This window comes from Mercenaria mercenaria, chromosome 2 (assembly GCF_021730395.1).
Source record: "Mercenaria mercenaria strain notata chromosome 2, MADL_Memer_1, whole genome shotgun sequence".
Lineage (NCBI taxonomy): Eukaryota > Metazoa > Mollusca > Bivalvia > Venerida > Veneridae > Mercenaria > Mercenaria mercenaria.
Window position 1 is genome coordinate 33,617,723 of NC_069362.1, and position 27,000 is coordinate 33,644,722.

At 34.9% G+C, this 27,000-nt stretch overlaps 1 protein-coding gene across 2 annotated transcripts in view; it reads right to left on the reverse strand.

Annotated features, from left to right (window-relative positions):
- Window positions 1-2,123: 2,123 nt before the first annotated feature.
- Window positions 2,124-27,000, reverse strand: part of LOC123563672 (transmembrane protein 184B-like) — a 63,175-nt gene continuing 38,298 nt past the window's right edge. Inside the window, exons 7-9 of one of the 2 annotated variants that reach the window (XR_008369352.1) lie at window positions 16,447-16,616; window positions 11,168-13,945; window positions 2,124-7,497 (exon numbers count right to left, since the gene is read on the reverse strand). Coding sequence is in view for 1 of the 2 variants with exons in the window: in XM_045356611.2 (XP_045212546.1) it covers window positions 13,332-13,945; window positions 16,447-16,616 (784 nt within the window). In the remaining variant the exon portion in view is untranslated. Of the gene's footprint in view, window positions 13,946-16,446; window positions 16,617-27,000 lie in introns of both variants that reach the window. The other variant, XM_045356611.2, reaches the window with a different exon arrangement.

A 27,000-nucleotide genomic window follows, 5' to 3' on the forward strand; every position in this document is an offset into this window, starting at 1 on the left:
TCAATACCAAGGCTAGGAAACTGTGCATTTTAATCAATATTTCTGTTTCAGACTTCTTTTGCAGTCAGTATACAAAGTTTAAAGAAATTCAGTCCATTGGAAAGACCAGGACTTTGTGGTATCATTTTGTCATGTTCATAGTTAAGGACATTTGCCACAGTGTCTGTGTTGACATGGGCCAAATTTTGTTACGGACAGAATTTCTTCTTTAAACTTTGTTTACTAACAAAGAATCAAATCAAAAATAGAAATATGGAATAAAACAAATCTTAGGTACTCAGCCTTGGTCATGAATTATCTGCCCTTGAAAGTCGGAAAATACTGAAAAATCTATTTTCAGGGGCAGATAATTCAAGATCAGAATTAGGGTACCTATGATTTTTAATACGTATTTCCGTTTTAAACTTGGTTCTCATTCAATACACAGACTTTAAAAAATTCTGTCGAAAGGAAAATTTTTGCCTATATACAAATAGAATACTGTCCGATACGTCTTTAAATGGAAATCACCAAAAGACTAGGTTTAAGGTTTCATTTGCAAAAAAAATTACCAAATGAAAAACTTATCATAACAGTAACCTCAAATCTTAAGAGAAACTTCCAGTAAATTACATGCAAGATGCTGAAAACTGATATGCCTAATACATCTATGAAACAGGAGGACAAAACTCTTGTTACATCAAATGGCTGAATGATACTGTGGAACCATTCAGTTTCTGTGGCGTAATTTGAAGGATTCTGCTAGAACAGCATTTATCCAGGAAATATCAATTAATGGATTTCAGATTTTAAAGAGAAGATAAATGGGAAGTTATTTGTTCCTTGGGACTTAATTTTGAGAAATGATGCAAACACGAAATCCATGAAACCTTGTCCCATACCAGTAATAATGATTTCATAGTGAGCTGAAGCATTAGCTAACAAGGTCAGTATAACCTGGCTCTCGTATTCATCAATGTTTAAAGGCTGAAATTTAGACTTTGACTTTAAAATGATAGATTTTCATTTTACTCTGTCATTTTTGAATTAACACATGATTGTAATGAAACTGTGTATGAATGTGCATTCTGAATCCTCAAACGGCTCAGCAAAATTTCATCAGTATAGATTTGCTATCAACCAAGTTATGACAAATTCAAGATCTGTCATCCTCACACACCAGTTTCATATTTCAAATGCTAATAAATAAAGACCCTTGAACTTAAAGTAAGATCTATTTGTAAAACACATCAGGGTATGAAATTGCCAGAGTTTTCCTGTAAAATCTCGGTCATTGTGACAGGTTGACAACTGACCCTTTCCCAAAACAGAACAGGAGGGCTATGATGGCTCTATGTTACTCGCCTGAATAAGATGGGTACATGATTTCTAGGTAGAGGACCTATACAGAATGCTTTCAAGTTTTTCCTTTTGGCTGCCATGGCAACCAGAATTCTTCTTTCAACAACTTTTGTAGAGGACCAGATAGAACAAGTGTCATCCACCCAGCAAATGGTTTCAGAGGTGTTTAAGTGAAATTATTGACAATGGACACAGGACACCTGGCCATCCACCTTTACTAATAGAAAGTTCAGGCGAGCTAAAAAGTCTACTATTAAGTTTGACAGCTGTAGCATTTGATCAGGAACCATTTTCAGTCTAAATATCATTCTGCCATTGACCTTTGATGTAATGACCCTAAAAACAATAGGTGTCATCTGATGAACTGGGGCAATCAACCAATAAAGTCCGACGGCCATAATAGTCTGACGGTCATAATATTCTCCGCCCAATGTGGTTCTGGAGCGATCTGTGTATGAAAAGAATTGGAACCACTGCCTTACCCTTGCATGATCGTAAGAGGCGACTAATAGGTTCTTAACACTTCGTTTTGCTGTGGATTCCAGCAGGTATGTAAATTTTGATTCCATACCTCATGTTTTTATTTCAATGTAAATGAGATGAGAAACCAATATTTGTAGTTGTGTTTGGCGCCATATAACCTATACTGTGTTGGTGGGCCATAAAACCCAAATAAATAAATAAACATAATATTCTCTGGTTACTGATTGTCAACCGAATGGTCTACGACAGCTGGAATAAACGTAACATACATAGAAGGGCTTATTATAAGAAAAACAATGTACAAGAAATAACTTTTATTGACAATTAACATGAGAATGGACCATTGGCACATGTACAAATGTATATACATACAACAAATACACAAAAAATATGATAGATATCACAAACTCACACTGTCAATCTATTGTCACTGATTTCATAGTCATTATTTCATTTAATACATGTACAAAATTTATTTCCATAGCCAAATGCAAAATTGTTTCTCCCAATGACAATAAATATTGATTTAGCAACTGCATGAATAGAACAAATCTGGGCTCATGCATATATATTAATCCAACATCGACTGTTTCCAAATATTATCTAGAGAAAACTTTACTAATTAACAACTGATGTTTAAGATAGCCACATTTTACATAATCATAAATAATATTTACTTAACAAGAACTGGCTAATGATGGTGTACTCAACTATTTGCATGCCTTCCATATAACATTAGCTTACATTTCTGGCATAGTTTTTACAAGTTGAAAAATGGGCTTGATTTTGCTAAAATGTAAGCCAGAGTTATGAAACTTGCCATGTGAAGTCATCCCATGATGCCAAAGACATGTGGAGAAACTGAAAACATTTGGTCCAGTTATTCCTGAGAAACATGCTTACATGCAAAATTGTCACAAAATTCCTCTGTTGAAAAGGGAAATAATTTTGACAAAATAAAAGCTAGAGCATGCAGTCATCTCATGATACCAAGGACATGTGAAGTTTGAAAGCATTTGACCACACAATTTCTGAGAAACCTGCTTACATGCAAAATATGTGAAAAAGGGACAGCACTTAATTGAACAAAATATAAGCTAGTTATGTTCTTTGTCCTATGAATTCATCTAATAATGCCAAAGACATGTGTTAAGTTTGAAAGCATTTGGCATTGTAGTTTTTGAGAAACATGCTTGCAAGCAAAACTTTCACATGGAAATTTATGATAAAAAAGGACATAATTTTGACAAAATAAAAACTAGAGCTCAGAAAAAATTTCAAATAGTTGAGCTAGAAATTTTTTTACTTGAATACGAGTCTTAAAATGAGTCTCAAAAAAAAAATCATTGAACTGGCAAAGAAAAATCTTCAAGAATCTTTACAGTGACACTTTGCATAGAAAGTTTTTATTCAAGAATTAATTGTATAGCTGTAAATTGATCCATTCTACCATATATTAATGACTATATATTTAGCTGAAGATGTTTTTCTTTATAATTTTGTATTTCACAACGAATGTCATGGAACAAACCAGTCAATCATGGAACAAACCAGTCAAATACTGATAAATCATTTTCCTTAACAAACATCCGACAGAAGACCGGATAATCGACTGAAAACCTTCCTGCATCACAATCGGGTCACATTAGACAAATCATCAATCAATTACTGAATACATTAGGAACATGCATTCTGTAATGACAAAGAGAATCAATGTAAAACTTCTTATATAACATAGGACTTGCCAGAAGCCAAAAAAAATCTATGCAATAAAATGGAATTTCCTAAAAATTCATTAAGATGTGCCCCATTATATAACATGTTTCATCAGGAATCATTTGCAATGTTCTAATTTTTCAAACTATACAAAGTTTGAAATGTATTCAACTCTTAGAAATACAGCTCAAAAAGAGAATTCTAGAGGTCTGGGAGAGAAATCTAGTGCCCTCAAGTGAAATTTAGAGATCTGGGAGAGAAATCTTGTACCCTGGCAGTGAAATCTGGAGCTCCCAGAAAGAAATCTAGTGCCCTCAAGTAAAATTTAGAGCTGTGTGTGAGAAATTTAGCATTGTGTGAGAGAAATCTAGTGCCCTGGCAGTTAAATTCTAGAGCTCCGGGAGAAAAACCTAAAGTTCCATGAGAATCTAGAGCTCTGGAGAGAAATATGCAGCTCTGGTCTGCCTGTAATTACAAGGGCACTAAAACTAACTACTGCAGTATCTATACAAAAAACAATGTTGGAAAATAGCAATGATTTTAAACTCCTTAGCAGATATTACATGACACTGTTATCAGAAAGTTGCTTCTGTCAATATAAATTCTACAAAATTATAGTTATATCAAGTTATTTATTCTCAGTGTGGTGGACACAGTATTCCCTGCAAAGAAATGTTCAGATTATTACGTAAGTCTGGAATTTTTGCTAAAACCACCTCTAAAGCGCTAATTATCTCAATAAGCAATGTATTACCTTAAGAACACTAAATTCTAAATTACCTTGAAGGAGCCAAGTTACCTTATTACCTTAGTAAAACAATGAATTAAGAAAATCTGGCAAAGATTGTTTCCTTGACAAGTCTTGATACCTATATACATGTCTAGAACATTGTGACATTATTTTGCTAATGTTTATAAAAAAGATTTTACAAGTTTGCGATAGAAAAACATTAACCTGAAACCTTTCTGCTCATACTGCATTTTATTTTTGTTATCTAAGACTGCTTTTTTGCTACCTCCTTGAAACAAAGCTATATGAAGTAAAGTTGAGGTATGAACTGAAATTTAGTAAGACTTGCATTCACACATTATCAAAGAAATTATAAGCCTGAGAGGATGCATAATGTACCAGATACCTTAAAGCAATATATAAACTATAGTTTAAGCCAAAATAGAGCCCATCACATTTTTGCCCAAACCAAATATGGAAATAACCAATAATAACTGAAGCTGAACAAGCTAAATAGTAAGTATCAGTTTGTTTCAACTTGAATCTTAGCTTGCTCTACCATTCACTAAGCAAGAGAAACTTGTTCTATCATCCACCCAGCTAGAGAATCCATCAATTCTGATCTTACTGCGGAAAGGTTTAATATGGAACAACCACTGAAATGATTTACGGTAACTTACTTTCGCATGAAATTTTATCCATTCCAGGACCTGTGAATCCAGGTTATACAATAATGTTATTGTTTTATAGTGATGATTCTGAAGCTACAATGTACTTGTATTTTAATGTGTTGCTGGTATCTCAGTACGGACAGAACAAAGCCAGTTAACTGTATCTCCAAGTTTTACACACAAGATGAAACAAACACTTAATTTGTTATTAATGCAGAATGTTTAATTCTGTGTCCATATCTTTACCAACAATGTCAATTTTTACTAACAATTACCAATTAATGCAAAAAAACTTGTTCTGTTCAACCTTTAATGTACATTGTTGGCTATAATATTTCCACTATATGAAGCGTAACTGTTCTTTGCAGAATATTTGTATTTCCTCATGCTGTACATATGTACCCCGAGATGAAATAAAGAATTTGTCTGTTTGTCTGTTTATTTCCCATCAATATACACATATAATATAAGAGTTAATGTATATTCATCACTTCAGCACTGACTTCAGTTTCAGACATACATGTTTTATCAAAGTGACAACACAAGTACATAAATCTAAGACTAGATTATTACCATACAATATATGAGAGAAAATTCAACAACAATAGTTAACAAAACAAGAGGATGTATAACTAATTACACACTAAAGAACACATTTCTAACAATGCTGAGGTGGGATATTCTCAAATATTTTCATTACTTGTGCTTACACTAGTGAAATAAATTCCATCCCTATTTTATAAAGAACAAAACTTTGCCATTATTACGGTAGATGTAGCACTAAATTAAGCAAACTGTAGACAAAGAGAATAATTTATTGTTCAGGGTAGCGCTGACTTGAATAGTTTCTCATCAATTTTCTGCAATAGCGCAACTGTGTCTACAATGTAGATCAATGAAACCATATATCTTTGGGAAGCAATTTTCTGCAATAAATTTTCTTTTTACAAAGCTTTGAAACAAGTAAATACATTAAATGTCATACTATTCTCATAATAAAAAGTAATTTCCTATTATTTAAAGAAAGCTGCTCAAATGGACCAGACCATCAGCCCATTACAGGAGTAGTTCACCCGACAGTAAAAACTATGTTTGGAGGCCATCAATCATTAACAGATCTCCACATATAAAAACAGTGAATACATATATAGTTAAAATAAGCTGCTTAAAGCACCAACACATGATCCTAATCTTCAAACATTTTTACCTGTAACAAAAATCACATGACTTGTTCAAGTCATAATAGTGTTCAAAACTTAAAATAATTTTCCAGATGAAATGAGACAGAAGTGTCAAATGCATTTAGACTGGTATAAAAAGGAAAACCTCAAAATATGTTAAATATTTTTTACCATATAGACATATAAGGAAATAACAAAGATTAAGATAGTGTTTTCTATTTAGTTGTATTCGCAAACTGCCAGACCAAATTCATTGGAAAATATTACACTGTCTTCTTGACATACATTTACAACCTTTTATACCAAAACAATGAAAGCTACATAAAAATGCCTTCTTCCTTCCTTTCAAAATTGTGCCAGTGTTTTAAACACTATTACAGCTTTAACATTAGAGAACTACTAAACATTACATTACATGTAATAAACATCATGGGTAGGACTTACTAACACTCTCTTTACATAAATATACTTCTAGTGAGAGAGAACATACTTATAGCTCGGGGAACACTGTTCTTGTGCAGGAGGGAACATAGTTCTAAACTGGGGAACACAGTTCTTGTGTAGGGGAACGTAGTTCTAAACTGGGGAATACAATTCTAGTGTGGGGGGAACATACTTCTAAACTGGGGAACACAGTTCTAGTGAGGGGAAACATAGTTCTAGTGAAAGGGAACATAGTGCCCGTGACTATTTCAACCTTTTCTTTTTACAAATTTTTTAACACAAACCCAATTAAAAGTACAAGATTCAAGCTCTATGAAATTGTATCCTGCAACCAAAAATGACCATATAATACATTACGATTCTTTCAAGCTATTATACACTGTTTATTCACTGTGCTTTCATTCACCAACACTCACTGTATCCACAATTAACTTTAGGCATGACAGACTTAAAGACACACAGATTCTGCGCAGTGAGCAAACAATCTATAAATAGCATTTTGTGACCTGTAAACACCATAACATAAACTACAAAATAAAAACAAGAGCACCGCCTTGCGGGTGCTGACGCTCATCTGATTTTTTTTGTGTAATAGAAATATTGTCCTACCCATGATTTTCTAAGTCTAAAAAGGGCCATCATTCTTGCAAAAAGCAGGATAGAGTTATGTTTCTTGATGTTCAGGGTCCACTTATGATGGTGAAAAACTGTTGCAAGTTTTAAAGCAATAGCTTTGACAGTTTATGAGAAAAGTTGACTTAAACATAATACTCAACCAAGAAAATGATTTTTTAAGTCCAAAAGGGGCAATAATTATTGCAAAAAGCAGGATGGAGTTATGTTGCTTGCTGTACAGGGTCAGCTTATGATGGTCAACAAGTGTTGCAAGTTTCAAAGCAATAGCTTTGATAGTTTAAGAGAAAAAGTTGACCTAAACATAATACTCAACCAAGAAATCTGATATTTTCTAAGTCCAAAAGGGGCCATAAATCTTGCAAAAAGCAGGATGGAGTTATGTTTCTTGCTGTACAGGGTCAACTTATGATGGTGAACAAGTGTTGCAAGTTTTAAAGCAATAGCTTTGATAGTTTAGGATAAAAGCTGACCTAAACATAAAACTTAACCAAGAAAACTGATTTTTTAAGTCCAAAAGGGGCAATAAATCTTGCAAAAAGCAAGATGGAGTTATGTTTCTTGATGTACAGGATCAGCTTATGATGGTGAACAAGTATTCCAAGTTTCAAAGCAATAGCTTTGATAGTTTAGGAGAAAAGTTGACCTAAACATAAAACTTAACCAAGAAATCTGATATTTTCTAAGTACAAAAGGGGCCATAAATCTTGCAAAAAGCAAGATGGAGTTATGTTTCTTGCTATACAGGGTCAGCTTATGATGGTGAACAAGTATTCCAAGTTTCAAAGCAATAGCTTTGATAGTTTAGGAGAAAAGCTGACCTAAACATAAAACTTAACCAGGCAACGCCGACGCCGACAACCGCTCAAGTGATGACAATAACTCATAATTTTTTTTTCAAAAAATCAGATGAGCTAAAAACAAACTAGTAACCAACCAGCTATCATTGATGTTTATAACCCTGGAAGTATTTTTGTTTTTCATTTTGAATATGTGAATTACAGCAATTAGTGTTATTAAGATAAAAAGTATTTGAATATTATGAAAACTTCTTATAAGTAATAAGAAAAACAAATCAAAACAATATTCTCATGTCTAAACAAATCAGTTGGGCTAATTTTTTTAATTTTGTTTTCCTTCATAATCAAAATGTTTTTGTTTTTTTTAATATGGCTGTTCTGAATATTTTATATCATTTGTGAGAGCTTAGTTTACACTGACTTTTGCAAAATGTGTGACTCATGAATTTAAAACAGGTGTGAGTTCCTTAAAATGCTATAACATGGCAACATAAATATAAATTCTGTGTTGTTTACCAGCACAATGAGTATGATTTACATATCCTCACAATGACAATGATATATACAATGAAGTGAAGCATACGTAAAATGTAAGAAACACCAAAACTTGTTTGGGTCAAATCAATACAAACCAACCCAATCTTTGTTCAGTACGGGTGATAATCATGATATGTGATATGTACAGTGTTTAAAATGCTCACAAAAATATATATAAGCATGATTCAATTTTGGTTAAGAATTAAGAGGTCAATAAATAATAAACTCCGCTCCAATGGGAAACAAAACTATCACATATACTTCATATACAAAAGCTAAAGGTTGTTGCCTTTAACAGTAAAAAGTTATAATAATACATGTACATATAAAACAACCCTTATACATACAGAGGTCCTGGTATGTCTTAACTGATCTATACATTAACATTCAAGTTCATTATTACATCACAATCTCAATGTTAAACCTAAAAAATTCTGAGAATTCCTTCCATAGATTATCGACTTTGTGCAAAAAGATCAGCTTTATACATGATGTTTGCCAGTCAGTTTTCAAGAAGTAACATTTTCCTTTTCCATACACTTACCACAACATGACAAGGATACCCAAAACTACTTTTACTCCAGTTGTGTAGGAGATACAAAGCTCAGTCAGGCATGAATATTTCAGCTCTGTGAACAAAATCAATCAACTGTTAGTAAAGACAGTAGTACAATGTTTCTCAAATGACTACCACTTCTATTTTAAATTATTCTCAAAAGACTACCACTTCTATTTTAAATTGTTTCCGCATCAGAGAACTTGGCTAATATTTTATTTAAATAAATGTTTCCTACATTATCATCTGCTACATTTTTAACTACAATAAAACATAACTGATAAAGAACTTTACCCCTTGTTCACATTATGTAAGCAAACACACAAAAATAAAACAAAGCTGATGCTGGAATCATGGCATTTTCACAAAAAGTAAAACAATGTTTGATAAATTAAATCTATATACATTGATAACGAGGAAAATGTCATTTGGTATACATGACCCCATTTTGCCATGATGTCATTTCACAAACAGAATGTAACTGACACCACATCATCTTCCACACAATCTCATTATGCTCACCTATATGGTAATATACTAGTGACGAGGGTAAATAACTTCAATACACACAATCTCACTCCACCAACAGGATCTCAGTCTTGCAACATAATCTCATTCTGCTCGAAGAATCTCAGTAGTCATTATCTCCAAACAGAACTGGCATATATAACTCTCTAAGTAGACTATTGTATATATTGCTATGAAGAATAGAAACAAAACTTACAATACAATCTGGGCGATTTAATTGATTCATTAAAATTGGTTAATTATTGAGAACCAAACATTTTTCTCTATCAAAATCAAGTAAATCCAAAACTTGTTGATTTCTTCTGATTGGCTAACATTCTTCAAAATTTATTTTGATTGGTTCTCTTTACACAATTTTGATAGGTCAGTTTAGTAAAGCATAATTTTTTTTGTGTTAACTTTCTTCATTCTGTATTTTTCTTTGGTCAGATCACGTCGTAAAAATTTAGTTTTTGCTGAATTTTGGGTGGTGTGATTTTTCAGTTTAGGAACTTAATGTGCTGGAAGCATACACTCTCTCATTATGAAACACAAAATAAACCACAAATGACTCTTAAATCAGGGACATTTTATATCACAACAGTTTGTTCCAAGCTTTTCTCCAGAACTACTATCAAACAATTACTCATACAAACTCCAAGTTTCTGCTGAATACTGACAATGACCACTACTGGTTTCTTTTTTTGTTTTTCATCAAGTGTAGGAGTTCGTACAAATCAGTGTACAATATTTTATTGTTTGTTGTGTGTGAAGGAGGTTATCAGTAGAATGTTGAATAAATACTGATGATTCAGGTGAGGTCTATCAAGCAAAGAAATTTTACCCACAGTGGTTATTTTTGTGGCAATAAATTCTCAAATAAGATGGCAAGTACAAAAACACTGAAAACAAACTAGATTCAAAACAAAAAGGTTTTATCAATACTAACAGAATATTTTATCTTGCTTGAAAGCTGAAAGTAACAGGTTCCAGAATTACTCTCCTAAAAGACATTTTACCGAAGTGACATTCTGGATGACTGTACAGAAAATAAGCGTCACTCTCAAAGTAACTGAAAACTGTAATGTTACATTTAACTTGGATCGTATATAAGTAAAGCTGCAATACTGAGTATATTAAATAATATTTTCAAAATCTGTCACAACAATTTTGGTTGGTATTACAAACAAACTTGGAGAAAAAACTGGTATCCAGACCTAGTGTTTAATATATACATAATAGGCATGATTATTTAAAAAAACAAGAGCACCGCCTAGCGGGTGCTGACGCTCATCTGATTTTTTTTTTGTATAATAGAACTATTGTCCTACCCATGATTTTCTAAGTATAACAAGAGCACCGCCTTGCGGGTGCTGACGCTCATCTGATTTTTTTTGTATAATAGAAATATTGTCCTATCCATGATTTTCTAAGTCTAAAAAGGGCCATCACTCTTGCAAAAAGCAGGATAGAGTTATGTTTCTTGATGTACAGTGTCCACTTATGATGGTGAAAAACTGTTGCAAGTTTTAAAGCAATAGCTTTGATAGTTTATGAGAAAACTTGACTTAAACATAATATTCAACCAAGAAAATGATTTTTCTAAGTCCAAAAAGGGCAATAATTATTGCAAAAAGCAGGATGGAGTTATGTTGCTTGCTGTACAGGGTCAGCTTATGATGGTGAACAAGAGTTGCAAGTTTTAAAGCAATAGCTTCGATAGTTTAAGAGAAAAAGTTGACCTAAACATAAAACTTAACCAAGAAATCTGATATTTTCTAAGTCCAAAAGGGGCCATAAATCTTGCAAAAAGCAGGATGGAGTTATGTTTCTTGCTGTACAGGGTCAGCTTATGATGGTGAACAAGTGTTGCAAGTTTTAAAGGAATAGCTTTGATAGTTTAGGATAAAAGCTGACCTAAACATAAAACTTAACCAAGAAAACTGATTTTCTAAGTCCAAAAGGGGCAATAATTCTTGCAAAAAGTAAGATGGAGTTATGTTTCTTGATGTACAGGGTCTGCTTATGATGGTGAACAAGTATTCCAAGTTTCAAAGCAATAGCTTTGATAGTTTAGGAGAAAAGTTGACCTAAACATAAAACTTAACCAAGAAATCTGATATTTTCTAAGTACAAAAGGGGCCATAAATCTTGCAAAAAGCAAGATGGAGTTATGTTTCTTGCTATACAGGGTCAGCTTATGATGGTGAACAAGTATTCCAAGTTTCAAAGCAATAGCTTTGATAGTTTAGGAGAAAAGCTGACCTAAACATAAAACTTAACCAGGCAACGCCGACGCCGACGCCGACGCCGACAACCGCTCAAGTGATGACAATAACTCATCATTTTTTTTCAAAAAATCAGATGAGCTAAAAAGGGCCATCATTCTTGCAAAAAGCAGGATAGAGTTATGTTTCTTGATGTACAGTGTCCACTTATGATGGTGAAAAACTGTTGCAAGTTTTAAAGCAATAGCTTTGATAGTTGAGAAAAGTATACTTAAACATAATACTCAACCAAGAAAATGATTTTCTAAGTCCGAAAGGGGCAATAATTATTGCAAAAAGCAGGATGGAGTTATGTTGCTTGCTGTACAGGGTCAGCTTATGATGGTGAACAAGTGTTGCAAGTTTCAAAGCAATAGCTTTGTCGTTTAAGAGAAAAAGTTCACCTAAACATAAAACTTAACCAAGAAATCTGATATTTTCTAAGTCCAAAAAGGGCCATAAATCTTGCAAAAAGCAGGATGGAGTTATGTTTCTTGCTGTACAGGGTCAGCTTATGATGGTGAACAAGTGTTGCAAGTTTTAAAGCAATAGCTTTGATAGTTTAGGATTAAAGCTGACCTAAACATAAAACTTAACCAAGAAAACTGATTTTCTAAGTCCAAAAGGGGCAATAACTCTTGCAAAAAGCAAGATGGAGTTATGTTTCTTGATGTACAGGGTCTGCTTATGATGGTGAACAAGTATTCCAAGTTTCAAAGCAATAGCTTTGATAGTTTAGGAGAAAAGTTGACCTAAACATAAAACTTAACCAAGAAATCTGATATTTTCTAAGTACAAAAGGGACCATAAATCTTGCAAAAAGCAAGATGGAGTTATGTTTCTTGCTATACAGGGTCAGCTTATGATGGTGAACAAGTATTCCAAGTTTCAAAGCAATAGCTTTGATAGTTTAGGAGAAAAACTGACCTAAACATAAAACTTAACCAGGCAATGCCGACGCAGACGCCGACGCCGACAACCGCTCAAGTGATGACAATAACTCATCATTTTTTTTCAAAAAATCAGATGAGCTAAAAAAAGATTGCACATTTTACCGATTCATCTAGATCAAATTAGACATCACTCCCTCACCAATGATCGTGACTTCAACATGGCTTTAATTGAATCAAATTTCTGATTTTCTGGTACAAACAGATTTTCTTCCTTTATTAGGTACGACAAACCCTGCTGAATGTTAAGATGGTTATATGTAACAAGTCTGGAATATTTCCTTTAGTATTGTCTGGTCCCTTTCAGATCTATGCAGCTATATATAAATGTCAAGTTCTAGCATGGTCAGCACAACCCATTTACCTGTAACACATCACCTTTCCATCCACAACAAAATAAGTACATAATCCATACACTTCACCTAGCCATTAGTCTAAACATTGCTTAACACTATGCCTTTGTTTAGAACCTTGCCAACCAGTTTGTGAATATTAATGAGGTTCTCAGTGACAACTCATTGAAACTCATCATCAGAGCTGAGTAGAGTTGTCTTCTCATTAAAGCGTCTACTGGGAGTTGCCCCCCTTGGTCCTACTTGTCTTTGTTGACCATGAGGTGGAGGAAGATGAGCAGACCCTGTTGAATGATCCGCACTTGGACCTGTATGTCGACTTTCTTTATGTGACGAATCAGAGTTTGGCATATGGCCATTTTGTTGCTGATGTTCTCGGCTGCCATTTCTATTCTGGTACTGATCATACGACCAGCCGGTATCATTATGTTCCTCCTCGTGTGGGACTTTCATTCCCTGTTGAGTATACTGCTGATAATTGGGGTGGAAATTATGTATGGCGTCCTGCATCATGTCCCTGGGATTCATCGTCTCTTTCAAACTGCTTGATATACTCTGCAAGGAGACAGTTCTGCCTGTTGTGTTGGTAGGACTTGAACTGTACACCGCATGGGGGAATGCAAATCTCAGCGCAATAGCGGCAAAGAACATTTCAAAGCAAATGAACAGGTTCTGGTACCCGGCTGACACAGTACCGATACCTGCAGTTTCTGTCCCATCCTTTGAGTAGATAGGACTTATGGCACCAGCGTGCTCAAGAATAGCCAATAGAACACCTGAAATGAAATTATTCTTTGTAAATTACATAAGAAATTTCCCACAAAGAAAAAATTACAGAGGCCTAAAAAGGCCTAAGCTTCTCACCTTGGGAGGACCTTGACCTTTTGACTGCTTTTGACCAAGTTTGGTGAACAGTTTAAAGGATTTTCTTTATTTCCAGCTCTGCAGTCTCTTAAAAAGATGTCAAGCCAATAAAGTTAATCAAATCTGAGAGAGGTACACGTAAGGATGCTACAGACCAAGTTTAGTCAAGATCCATTTAATGGTTCATGAAAAGGTCAAAAACTGTTAGCTTTGGCAGCCCCTAAAAGGTGCCAAATGGAACCATCTGGAAGAAATTTCAGAGGGGTCCATACAACAAGTGGGCCAAGATGGCCCTAGGTCACTCACCTGAGTAACACACAGTAACAAGCTTGTTAGAGTTTTCAAGGAGATAAACATTCTGACCAAGTTTCATGAAGATTGGAGCAAAAATGTGGCCTCTAGACTGTAAACAAGATTTTGCTTTGATTTCACCTAGTTTTTGACCCCACGTGACCCAGAATCGAAATCATGCAAGACTTCATGATAACATTCTGACAAAGGTTTATGAAGATTGAATAAAAAATCGAGCCCCTAGAGTGTAAACAAGCTTTTTCTTTGATTTGGCCTGGTGACCTAATTTTTGACCCCACATGACCCAGTAAAAACTCATCCAAGATTTCATGGAGTCCAACATTCTGACCGAGTTTCATGCACATCTGATGAAAAATGCAGCCCTTATTGCACACACAAAGTTTTTCTTTGATTTGACCGGGTGACTTAGTTTTTGATCCAAGATGACCTATATTCAAACTTGGTCTAGATTTGATCAAGACAAACAATCTGTTTAAATTCAATGAATATCCAGTGAAAAATGCAGCCCCTATTGTATACACAAGGATTTTCTTTGATTTGACCAGGTGACCTAGTTTTTGTTCCCAGATGACCCATATTCAAACTTGACCTAGATTTCATCAAGAAGATCATTCTGATCAAATTTCACAAATATCTAGTGAAAATTGCAGCCCCTATAGCACACACACAGTTTTTTAGGGTGACCTAGTTTTTGGCCCCAGATGACCCATATTTGATCTTGACTTAGACTTCATCAAGACAAACATTCTGATCTAATTCCACTAATATTAAGTGAAAAATGCAGCCCATATTGCATACATACAGTTTTTCTTTGATTCAACCTGGTGACCTATTTTTTTGATCCCATATGACCTATATTCGACCTTGACCTAGATTTCATCAAAACAAACCTTCTGATAAAATTTCATGAAGATCCAGTTAAAAATGCAGCCCCTACTGCATACACAAGGTTTTTCTTTGATTTGACCAGGTGACCTACTTTTTGACATCATATGACCCATATTCGAACTTGACTTAGATTTCATCAAGACAACATTATGAAATTTCATGAAGATCTAGTGAAAAATGCAGCCTCTATTGCATACACAAGGTTTTCCTTTGGTTTTCAATTTTGATCGGGTGACCTAGTTTTTGAAACCATATGACCCAGATTTTAACTTGACCTAGGGGCCATCAAGACAAACATTCTGAGTTTCAAACTTAAAATGTGGACTCTATAGTGTTAACAAGATTTTCCTTCAAACCAGACTAGTGACCTAGTTTCTGACTCCAAATGACCCAGTTTCAAACTTGGCCTAAAGATCATCAAGATAAACATTCTGACATAGTTTCATGAAGATAGGGTCATAAATGTGGCCTCTAGAGTGTTAACAAGCTTTTTCTTTGATTTGACTGGGTGACCTAGTTTTTGATCCCACCTGACCCAGATTCGAACTTGACGTAGAGAAACTTGACCAAGACAAACATTCTGAATAATTCTCATGAGTTTCAAACTGAAACTGTGGACTCTAGCCTGTGAGATTTTCCTTTGATCTGGCCTACTGACCTAATTTTTGACCCCTTGTGACCAAGTTTCGAACTTGACCTAGAGATACAAACATTCTGACCAAGTTTCATAAAGATTGGGTCAAAACTGTGGTCTCTAGAGTGTTAACAAGGCTACCCACTACGACAATGACCGGTCACAATAGCTCATCTTGACCACTTCGTGCTCAGGTGAGCTAAAAATGCTTCATACCTAGTTTGGTTTTGATCCATCAAGTGTGTAAAGGATTTTTCAATGTGGAACCATTTGAAGAATCTTTAAGGATGTCCATACAAAAATGCTACAGACCACATATGGTAGGGTGTTCTTTTTTTATTTTTAGCTCTAGCTACCCCTTCAAGATGCCAAGCCAAACCATCTGAACAAATTTATCATTTTTTTCATTGTCAAGAACAACACTGGAGTGTTTTTAAAGTAGTGTCTGATGAGTATATTTATGTAAAATCTTTTTCTTTAGTCTAGTATAAACTTTGGGTGACTTAGAGAAAAAGACAAGGTTAATTTACAAGAAATAGTTTTGGATACAGTTTCTGAAGGGAAAAACAGCTGACTTACCTTGCCAGAACGACAAGAAGATGACAGATTTTACTGTGAGAAACTTCCACACTGGGTCGTACGCACTGAGAAGCTCTCTCGTAGCATGATAGAACAGGAACAGTGCGTACAGGGCCAGACTCACCGAGATATTGTAGATAATTGTGATGTACAGGTAACCACTAGCTGGACTGAAAATATACATCAACATTCATCATTTGAGCCGTGCCATGAAAAAACCAACATAGTGGGTGTGCGACCAGCATGGATCCAGACCAGCCTGCGCATCCGCGCAGTCTGGTCAGGATCCATGCTGTTCGCTAACAGTTTCTTCAATTCCAATAGGCTTTAAAAGCGAACAGCATGGAGCCTGACCAGACTGCGCGGATGCGCAGGCTGGTCTGGATCCATGCTGGTCGCATACCCACTATGTTGGTTTTCTCATGGCACGGCTCATTTATCCAGTTCTAACACTGGGACAATATATTAATACATACTCACCAAATTAGACTTTTAGTCATCTTATTGTATTTAAAAGACATTGTTTGATATACTTAAAATCTAATGACTTTAGTAGTGTTTTCTCAGTGAGGAAGTATCTTCCAGGAAGAATATTTTCAGTATATATGTATATTAAAGGTAGTTGTTGCAGAATAAAAGAAAACAAATAAACTAAATGAATGGAAAGAATAATGGTTTAATATTTCTTTAATACAAAACTTAAAATGGTGCCAAAATCTGAGAAATAAGACACTTTTTTCAGCATTCTTTTTAGAACTTCATGCAAAGTTTGAGTGTATGGCATCACAAGATGTTTCAGCTGTATGCACCACTTAAAGACAAGCTAACAAAGTTACACCATTTCAAGATGCAAATATCAGTTACTATGGGGATTATTCCTGTCATAAAGGGCAAGTCTTGTACTGTAGGAATCAATACTGTTATTTCAAGTTTATGTTACCAGACAGTATGTAATAATTCTATTTCTCAGAGGTGATTATGACAGGAGAAAATTGCCCCATATGGCACTGATCCTCATCTGGAATGATAATTTTATAGATATTGCGATGTAACAAGTCTCATTACTGAACTCCCAAGATCTATTTAAATGAGGACTTTTTGTACATTTTGCTGTTACTCATTTCCAAAGGTCTCATTGACAGAACTAGTTGTATGTCTATAGAACACTGATACTCCCACTTAGTCTCATCAAACAGTCATATGTTACTCACAGTCATATGTTAATCACAGTCATATGTTACTCACAGTCATATGTAACTCACAGTCATATGATACTCAGTCATATGTTACTCACAGTCATATGATACTCAGTCATATGTTACTCACAGTCATATGTAACTCACAGTCATATGATACTCAGTCATATGTTACTCACAGTCATATGTAACTCACAGTCATATGATACTCACAGTCATATGTTACTCACAGTCATATGTTACTCACAGTCATATGTTACTCACAGTCATATGTTACTTGCAGACAACGCAATAACAAGTAAACGTTCACATTACCTTGAGGTGGGAGTGCCAGTCAAGGGGGTATACTGGGTGTAGGTGGGGATTTGGGGGTCAGGGATACTGTGGAACATCATCAATAATTACTAGAAATCAGATAAGGTGAAGGTCAAGCAGAGGTTTGGTAATTCCCAAATAAAACCTCTGGTTCACAATGGTTTCATGTCATTAGGACTTTTTAAGATACGCAAAACACAAACTTTGGCCCTTTAAGCATTACTTTCTAATGTGTTTAAGACCATAACTCTGGTCTGTCCGAATGCAATCCTAAACAAAACCCCATAACTTCTTATGCTGAATAACATTCTTATAATGATTCATGACACTAGGTCAAAACTTTTTTGAAATGTATGAGATATGTGCGACACACACTTTAAAGCCCTTTCTGCATATTTTTTACTAAGTCAAGGACTATAACTCTGGTCTGGCTGAGTGAAATACTAAACAAATGGTCAGTTCATACTTTCACATGCTGAACAACATTCCTATCATCTTTCATGACCCTAGGTCAAAATATTTTTGAGTTATGCAAAACACACACTTGGACAGACACACAGATAGATAGACATTCATACAGACAAGGGCAAATCTAAGTGCCCTCCCACTCTCAAAAAAATGGGGAAGTGGGAGTCGAGGAATTGGCCAAAAAATATCTAAAATACATTATTTCCATAAAATACATTGTTAAATATGTGTTGTTTCAGTTTCAGATCGTTTTATCCTCATCTCCTTGTGTAAGTTTCTTGTACTTATTGCATCACACTGTACAGATTATACCATATTTACTGAAATAAAGTGGGCATAGACATCAACTCCATTACCCAAATGTGTAATAAAAACATGGCCAAATAGATTAAGTGACAGGCATCCTGCCAAAAGTATTCCAGAATTCATCATCTTAAAGAAAACAGATCATTTTCCAAGGATGGGTAGATCCCCATTTAGCTTCATGTTGTACAAAATCATAAAGGTCCCACGATGCCTTTGCTGGGAATCTGCCAGCATCAAAAAAGTCAGTGGCAGAGGGGGATATGCAGAAGACAAACCTGGTGGCTGCCAGTTATTTTTTAAGGAAATTGGGCGTAAATGCATCAGCTATATGTAATGCTTAAGAAACAAGAGCTGTCTCCATAGGATGACACATGCCCCCGATGGCACTTTAAATGAATAGTTATGGGCGATGTTAGAGTTGAGGACCTTTGACCTACGGAGCTGGGTCTTGCACGCGACACGTCGTCTTACTGTGTCACACATTCATGCGTAGTTATTTTAAAAGCCATGCATGAATGACAAAAATATGGACCAGACACGCCCATCAATGCACTATCATGAAAAATGACCTTTAACGTTTAAGTGTGACCTTGACCTTTGAGCTACGGACCTGGGTCTTTGCGCGCGACACGTCGTCTTACTGTGGTACACATTCATGCCAAGTTATTTGAAATCCCATCCATCAATGACAAGATATGGACCGGACACGCCCATCAATGCACTATCCTTTAATGTCTAAGTGTGACCTTGACCTTTGAGCTACGGACCTGGGTCTTGCGCACGACACGTCGTCTTACTGTGGTACACATTCATGCCAAGTTATTTAAAAATCCATCCATCGATGACAAAGATATGGACCGGACACGCCCATCAATGCACTATCCTTTAATGTCTAAGTGTGACCTTGACCTTTGAGCTACGGACCTGGGTCTTGCGCACAACATGTCGTCTTACTGTGGTACACATTCATGCCAAGTTATTTGAAAATCCATCCATCGATGACAAAGATATGGACCGGACACGCCCATCAATGCACTATCCTTTAATGTCTAAGTGTGACCTTGACCTTTGAGCTACGGACCTGGGTCTTGTGCACGACACGTCGTCTTACTGTGGTACACATTCACGCCAAATTATTTGAAAATCTATCCATCGATGACAAAGATATGGACCGGACACGAAAAATGCGGACAGACTGACAGACCGACGGTTCAAAAACTATATGCCTCCCTTCCGGGGGCATAAAAATATTACATTCTGTTTCAGGAAATTTTGGAGTTCAAAAAGGCTTCGGCGCTTATGAAGAACGCAAATAATTTGTTTAAAACTTCGCATTCACAAGGATTGATGAATAATTACATAATGGAAAATTTAGTAAGAAACTATGTTTATTTCTAAGCGAGTGCAGCTTACTTCAAATTGCTAGTGCATTCATTTAAATATTTATGGCACCATTATTTCTTAGAACTGAATTTGAATGCCTACAGCAGTACAATATCTGAAGGAGGATAAAGTTATATTTATTCTAGATACTTTGATCTTTAATTCTCTCATTTAGATTCCCACTGATCATGCTGGATTTAGAAACAAGATGCACAACTTTCTTCAAACATTCTCTACATGCTGAACACTTGCAGATAAACTGCATTAGACACTATTAATATGAACGTTATGAATTATTAATAACTCATTTCATAAAACTCTGTTAAAATAGAGAGGAATCACAACATAAAATCTGAGTCTTTATGAGCAGTACTTGTTTCCCTGTTCTAACAATGTACATAAGAATTCTAGTGTCATGTCAAGTGGCAGTATTTCTCTAACTAAGAGAATACACTTGTTAACATCTCGACAATGACTTTCAAGGGTATTCAAGTTATAAGAATACAGTAAACGAAAGAATTCACGTCAAGCACAAGACTGAGAAAGTCTGCAATGTTTGTAATTACTCCCTACAGACCAAAGGAAATGAAGTATTCATACACAAACATACAGAGGTTAGACAATCAAACAAATAAATGCAACAAATAGATTGTGGGCAGAATTCCTATTTTATTTAATTTTCTAGCAGACAGGCAGTGATCATGTGACTGTAATTTTTCTGGCCAGAAGACAGACTGCCCTATTATTTAGACAAACCTAAATACAGGACTGTCAGAGGTCTTTAAATGTAGACACATTCTTTGTAAGTTACAGTACTACCCCAAATTTCTAAGTGTAGGCACACTCATATTTCTACATGAAGGCATACGTATGTATTACAGTACTACCCCATATTTCTACATGAAGGCATACGTATGTATTACAGTACTACCCCATATTTCTACATGAAGGCATACATATGTGTTACAGTACTACCCCATATTTCTATATGAAGGCATACGTATGTGTTACAGTACTACCCCATATTTCTACATGAAGGCATACGTATGTGTTACAGTACTACCCCATATTTCTACATGAAGACTACTATGTGTTACAGTATCCCATATTTCTACATGAAGACATACTGATGTGTTACAGTATCCCATATTTCTACATGAAGACATACTGATGTGTTACAGTATCCCATATTTCTACATGAAGGCACATTTATGTTACAGTATCCCGTATTTCTGACTGTAGGCACATTTGTGTATTACAGTACTACCCCATATTTCTATATGAAGGCATACATATGTGTTACAGTACTACCCCATATTTCTACATGAAGACTACTATGTGTTATAGTATCCCATATTTCTACATGAAGACATACTGATGTGTTACAGTATCCCATATTTCTACATGAAGGTATACTGATGTGTTACAGTATCCCATATTTCTACATGAAGACATACTGATGTGTTACAGTATCCCATATTTCTTCAGGAAGACATACTGATGTGTTACATTATCCCATATTTCTACATGAAGACATACTGATGTGTTACAGTATCCCATATTTCTATATGAAGACATACTGATGTGTTACAGTATCCCATATTTCTACATGAAGGCACATTTATGTTACAGTATCCCGTATTTCTGACTGTAGGCACATTTGTGTATTACAGTACTACCCCATATTTCTACATGAAGGCATACGTATGTGTTACAGTACTACCCCATATTTCTACATGAAGACTACTATGTGTTACAGTATCCCATATTTCTACATGAAGACATACTGATGTGTTACAGTATCCCATATTTCTACATGAAGATATACTGATGTGTTACAGAATCCCATATTTCTACATGAAGACATACTGATGTGTTACAGTATCCCATATTTCTTCAGGAAGACATACTGATTGTTAACATTATCCCTATTTTCTACATGAAGACTACTGATGTGTTACAGTATCCCATATTTCTACATGAAGACATACGATGTGTTACAGTATCCCATATTTCTACATGAAGACATACGTATGTGTTACAGTACTACCCCATATTTCTACATGAAGACTTACTGATGTGTTACAGTATCCCATATTTCTACATGAAGATATACTGATGTGTTACAGTATCCCATATTTCTACATGAAAACATACTGATGTGTTACAGTATCCCATATTTCTACATGAAGATATACTGATGTGTTACAGTATCCCATATTTCTACATGAAGATATACTGATGTATTACATTATCCCATATTTCTACATGAAGACATACATATGTGTAACAGTACTACCCCATATTTCTACATGAAGACATACTGATGTGTTACAGTATCCCATATTTCTACATGAAGATATACTGATGTGTTACAGTATCCCATATTTCTACATGAAGACATACATATGTGTAACAGTACTACCCCATATTTCTACATGAAGACATACTGATGTGTTACAGTACTTCCCCATATTTCTACATGAAGATATACTGATGTGTTACAGTATCCCATATCTCTACATGAAGATATACTGATGTGTTACAGTATCCCATATTTCTACATGAAGATATACTGATGTGTTACAGTATCCCCATATTTCTACATGAAACATACTGATGTGTTACAGTATCCATATTTCTACATGAAGATATACTGATGTGTTACGTATCCCATATTTCTACATGAAGACATACATATGTGTAACAGTACTACCCCATATTTTCTACTGAAGACATACTGATGTGTTTACAGTATCCCATATTTCTTCACATGAAGACATACATATTGTTAACAGTACTACCCCATATTTCTACATGAAGACATACTGATGTGTTACAGTATCCCATATTTCTACATGAAGATATACTGATGTGTTACAGTATCCCATATTTCTACATGAAGATATACTGATGTGTTACAGTATCCCATATTTCTACATGAAAACATGCTGATGTGTTACAGTATCCCATATTTCTACATGAAAACATACTAATGTGTTACAGTATCCCATATTTCTACATGAAAACATACTGATGTGTTACAGTTCCCATATTTCTACATGAAGACATACTGATGTGTTACAGTATCCCATATTTCTACATGAAGGCACATTTATGTTACAGTATCCCGTATTTCTGACTGTAGGCACATTTGTGTATTACAGTACTACCCCATATTTCTAACTGTAGGCACATTTGTGTATTACAGTACTATCCCATATTTCTACATGAAGAAATACTTATGTGTTACAGTATCCCATATTTCTATATGAAAACATACTGATGTGTTACAGTATCCCATATTTCTACATGAAGATATACTGATGTGTTACAGTATCCCATATTTCTACAAGAAGACATACTGATGTGTTACAGTATCCCATATTTCTTCAGGAAGACATACTGATGTGTTACAGTATCCCATATTTCTACATGAAGACATACTGATGTGTTACAGTATCCCATATTTCTACATGAAGACATACTGATGTGTTACAGTATCCCATATTTCTACATGAAGACATACGTATGTGTTACAGTACTACCCCATATTTCTACATGAAGACTTACTGATGTGTTACAGTATCCCATATTTCTACATGAAGATATACTGATGTGTTACAGTATCCCATATTTCTACATGAAGACATACGTATGTGTTACAGTATCCCATATTTCTACATGAAGACATACTGATGTGTTACAGTATCCCATATTTCTACATGAAGATATACTGATGTGTTACAGTATCCCATATTTCTACATGAAGACATACTGATGTGTAACAGTACTACCCCATATTTCTACATGAAGACATACTGATGTGTTACAGTATCCCATATTTCTACATGAAGATATACTGATGTGTTACAGTATCCCATATTTCTACATGAAAACATACTGATGTGTTACAGTATCCCATATTTCTACATGAAGACATACTGATGTGTTACAGTATCCCATATTTCTACATGAAAACATACTGATGTGTTATAGTTCCCATATTTCTACATGAAGACTTACTGATGTGTTACAGTATCCCATATTTCTACATGAAGACTTACTGATGTGTTACAGTATCCCATATTTCTACATGAAGACATACTGACGTGTTACAGTATCCCATATTTCTACATGAAAACATACTGATGTGTTACAGTATCCCATATTTCTACATGAAAACATACTGATGTGTTACAGTATCCCATATTTCTACATGAAAACATACTGATGTGTTACAGTATCCCATATTATTACATGAAAACATACTGATGTGTTATAGTTCCCATATTTCTACATGAAGACATACTGATGTGTTACAGTATCCCATATTTCTACATGAAGGCACATTTATGTGTTACAGTATCCTGTATTTCTGACTGTAGGCACATTTGTGTATTACAGTACTACCCCATATTTCTACATGAAGAAATACTTATGTGTTACAGTATCCCATATTTCTAACTCTAGGTACATTAAGTATTCTACAGCTGTTAATTTCACTGTCTCCTTCACTTCTAATTTTATTCACTGTATTTTTCCCTTGGGTAGAAAATCTTTGTACCTGTCTGAAATTAAGCTGTTACCACTGGTTTGGACCTATTTAAGATTAATGAGCTGCACAATTACTCCAGAATGTTTAAAAGCATGCACAATTCTACTGTTAGTAAGACCTGTTTGTTAGACTATTCAAATGCAGTTCTATTTCTAGAGAGGCTTCAGAGAAATGCTAACAATTTGCATGCATTTGTCAGAAAATGCACTTCACATGATGGATTCTTTATGCAATTTTATCAATCTCTGATTCATCCTTTACATTGAGCATTTCTCAATTAACTAATTAATGTGATGTATCTCCCCCCAGGATCGCCCAAATTTCCAAAATATTGAGAAATGTTATCTATTAAACAGTCTCTTGCTATTTAGCTGTATAATTATATCTCTAACAGTCAGCCATACAGATAATACTGAAAATTCTGACACTGGATCTTCATTAGACCTTCAGATGCTATTTTAAAAGGAATACAAATCAAATATCCATATTTAGTCCTAAAATAGATAGTCAGGAAATATCACAACGAAATGCTGAGAAGCATTCCAAAAAACCCTAACAATAAACTTACTCCTGCATTTTTTATAATGAAAAAGATGAATCAAAGAGTATAATTAGTTTTAGTTTATATTCTGACATAGGGGAAAACAAAATGCATTGTAACATAGGAGGGCCTCAAAGCTTAAACTGTTCATTTTTATACCGGCTGTTTGATCTGAAACAAAAAATTAATCTATTCATGTCTGTTTTTCTTTCACTGATGTAAGACACTAGAAATCTGAGAATATATTCATTTATCACCGAGAGTTGTACATAGGGAAAGTACTTGACTGGATGATTCCATTTACTTGGCATGCCATAAAAACAAATTTTGCTCCCTGAAGGATAGAAAGTTATTTTCCTTTCCTGCCGAACGTGTTATCAATATATTCAACCGTGTCATCAGACAGAAATTAGACAGGAAACAAAACACCGGACTTCACACGCACTTAGTAAAATGATAGCAGGGGAAAAAGAGACAGATATATTATCTTGGACTGTCAATAAAAGTACGCCTAAAGGTCCGCAGACAGTGTCTTCCACCTAAGATTTGATAGCATTTCATATTCAGAAGGGTACAGCTACTGTATTTGGGAATTTCTTTTGCACAAATTTTCCAAAATCCCCTACTATGTTAACCTAGTAATGAAGGACCCCCCCCCCCCCAAACACACACTCCTGGCTGATAAATTGATGAAACAAATAAAAAATCAAAATAAGGAGGTAAAATAATGTAACAGAAAACAGAGCTGTCAACATGACAACAAGTTCAACTATTCCACAATCTCTAAACCAAACAAGAGCATCTGTCCACAAGACAAGAGTTTCTGACTATTCCACCAAGAGTTCTCTAACTTGGATATGTAGATGAAATTGATGTCTTGTGTAAAGTTTCAGTCAGATACTTACTCATGTTACTGAGACACAGCTTGATAGTTAGTCGATTACAAAACTTTAACTAAATTTTCTAAGTCAAAGAAGGGCCTTAAACCAAATTCAACCAAGAGTTATCTGACTTTGTAGGTTTGATGAGTGGGAAACATTGTGTGAAGTTTCAATCAAATACATACTGTTGTCACTGAAATACAGTTTGACTTCAACCAAATTTTCTAAGTAAAAAAAAAAAAGAGTCAAAATTCATTTCAAATTCAACCAAGAGTTACCTAACATTATTTCAGTAGGTTTGATGACTAGGAAGACTTGTGTGAAGTTTCAATCCAATACATTCAATGGTTACTGAAATATGAATGTCCGTGCAAAACTTTAACCAAGGTGTAACAAGGTGAATGGAATAGCTCTCAGTATTCTTCAAAAAGTCTAGCTAAAAAAAGAGCTGTCTGTTGACAGCGCGCTTGACTATTCAAAGCATTAATAGAAGTAAAGGGTCAAAATATTACCAGAGATTTTCAGACAATAGAAAAGGAATAGATAAGACAAACAATGTACCTGCATTTGTGGATTTAGATAAGTCTTGCACTATATGGCAATGTGTGACCATGTTGGTTAGCAAGTGTTCAAAGCAATATATCAAACGGTTAATAGACAAAATATTGAATGAGACACTTAACTACTTTCTATATCCAAAATCGGGCCATAAGTGAGCTTAAGTCGTTGTCCTATGTAGATTATGAAGGCAAACAAGTGGTCAAAGGTTCAAAGCCATATGACAAACAGGTTAGGCAAAATACGAACTGGTACGAAAAACTTAACTGATTTCCAAGTCCAAAAAGGGCCATAATTCAGCCAAAATAGTTGACAGAGTTTGCACTCTTGCTTACAGATGGGAATCAT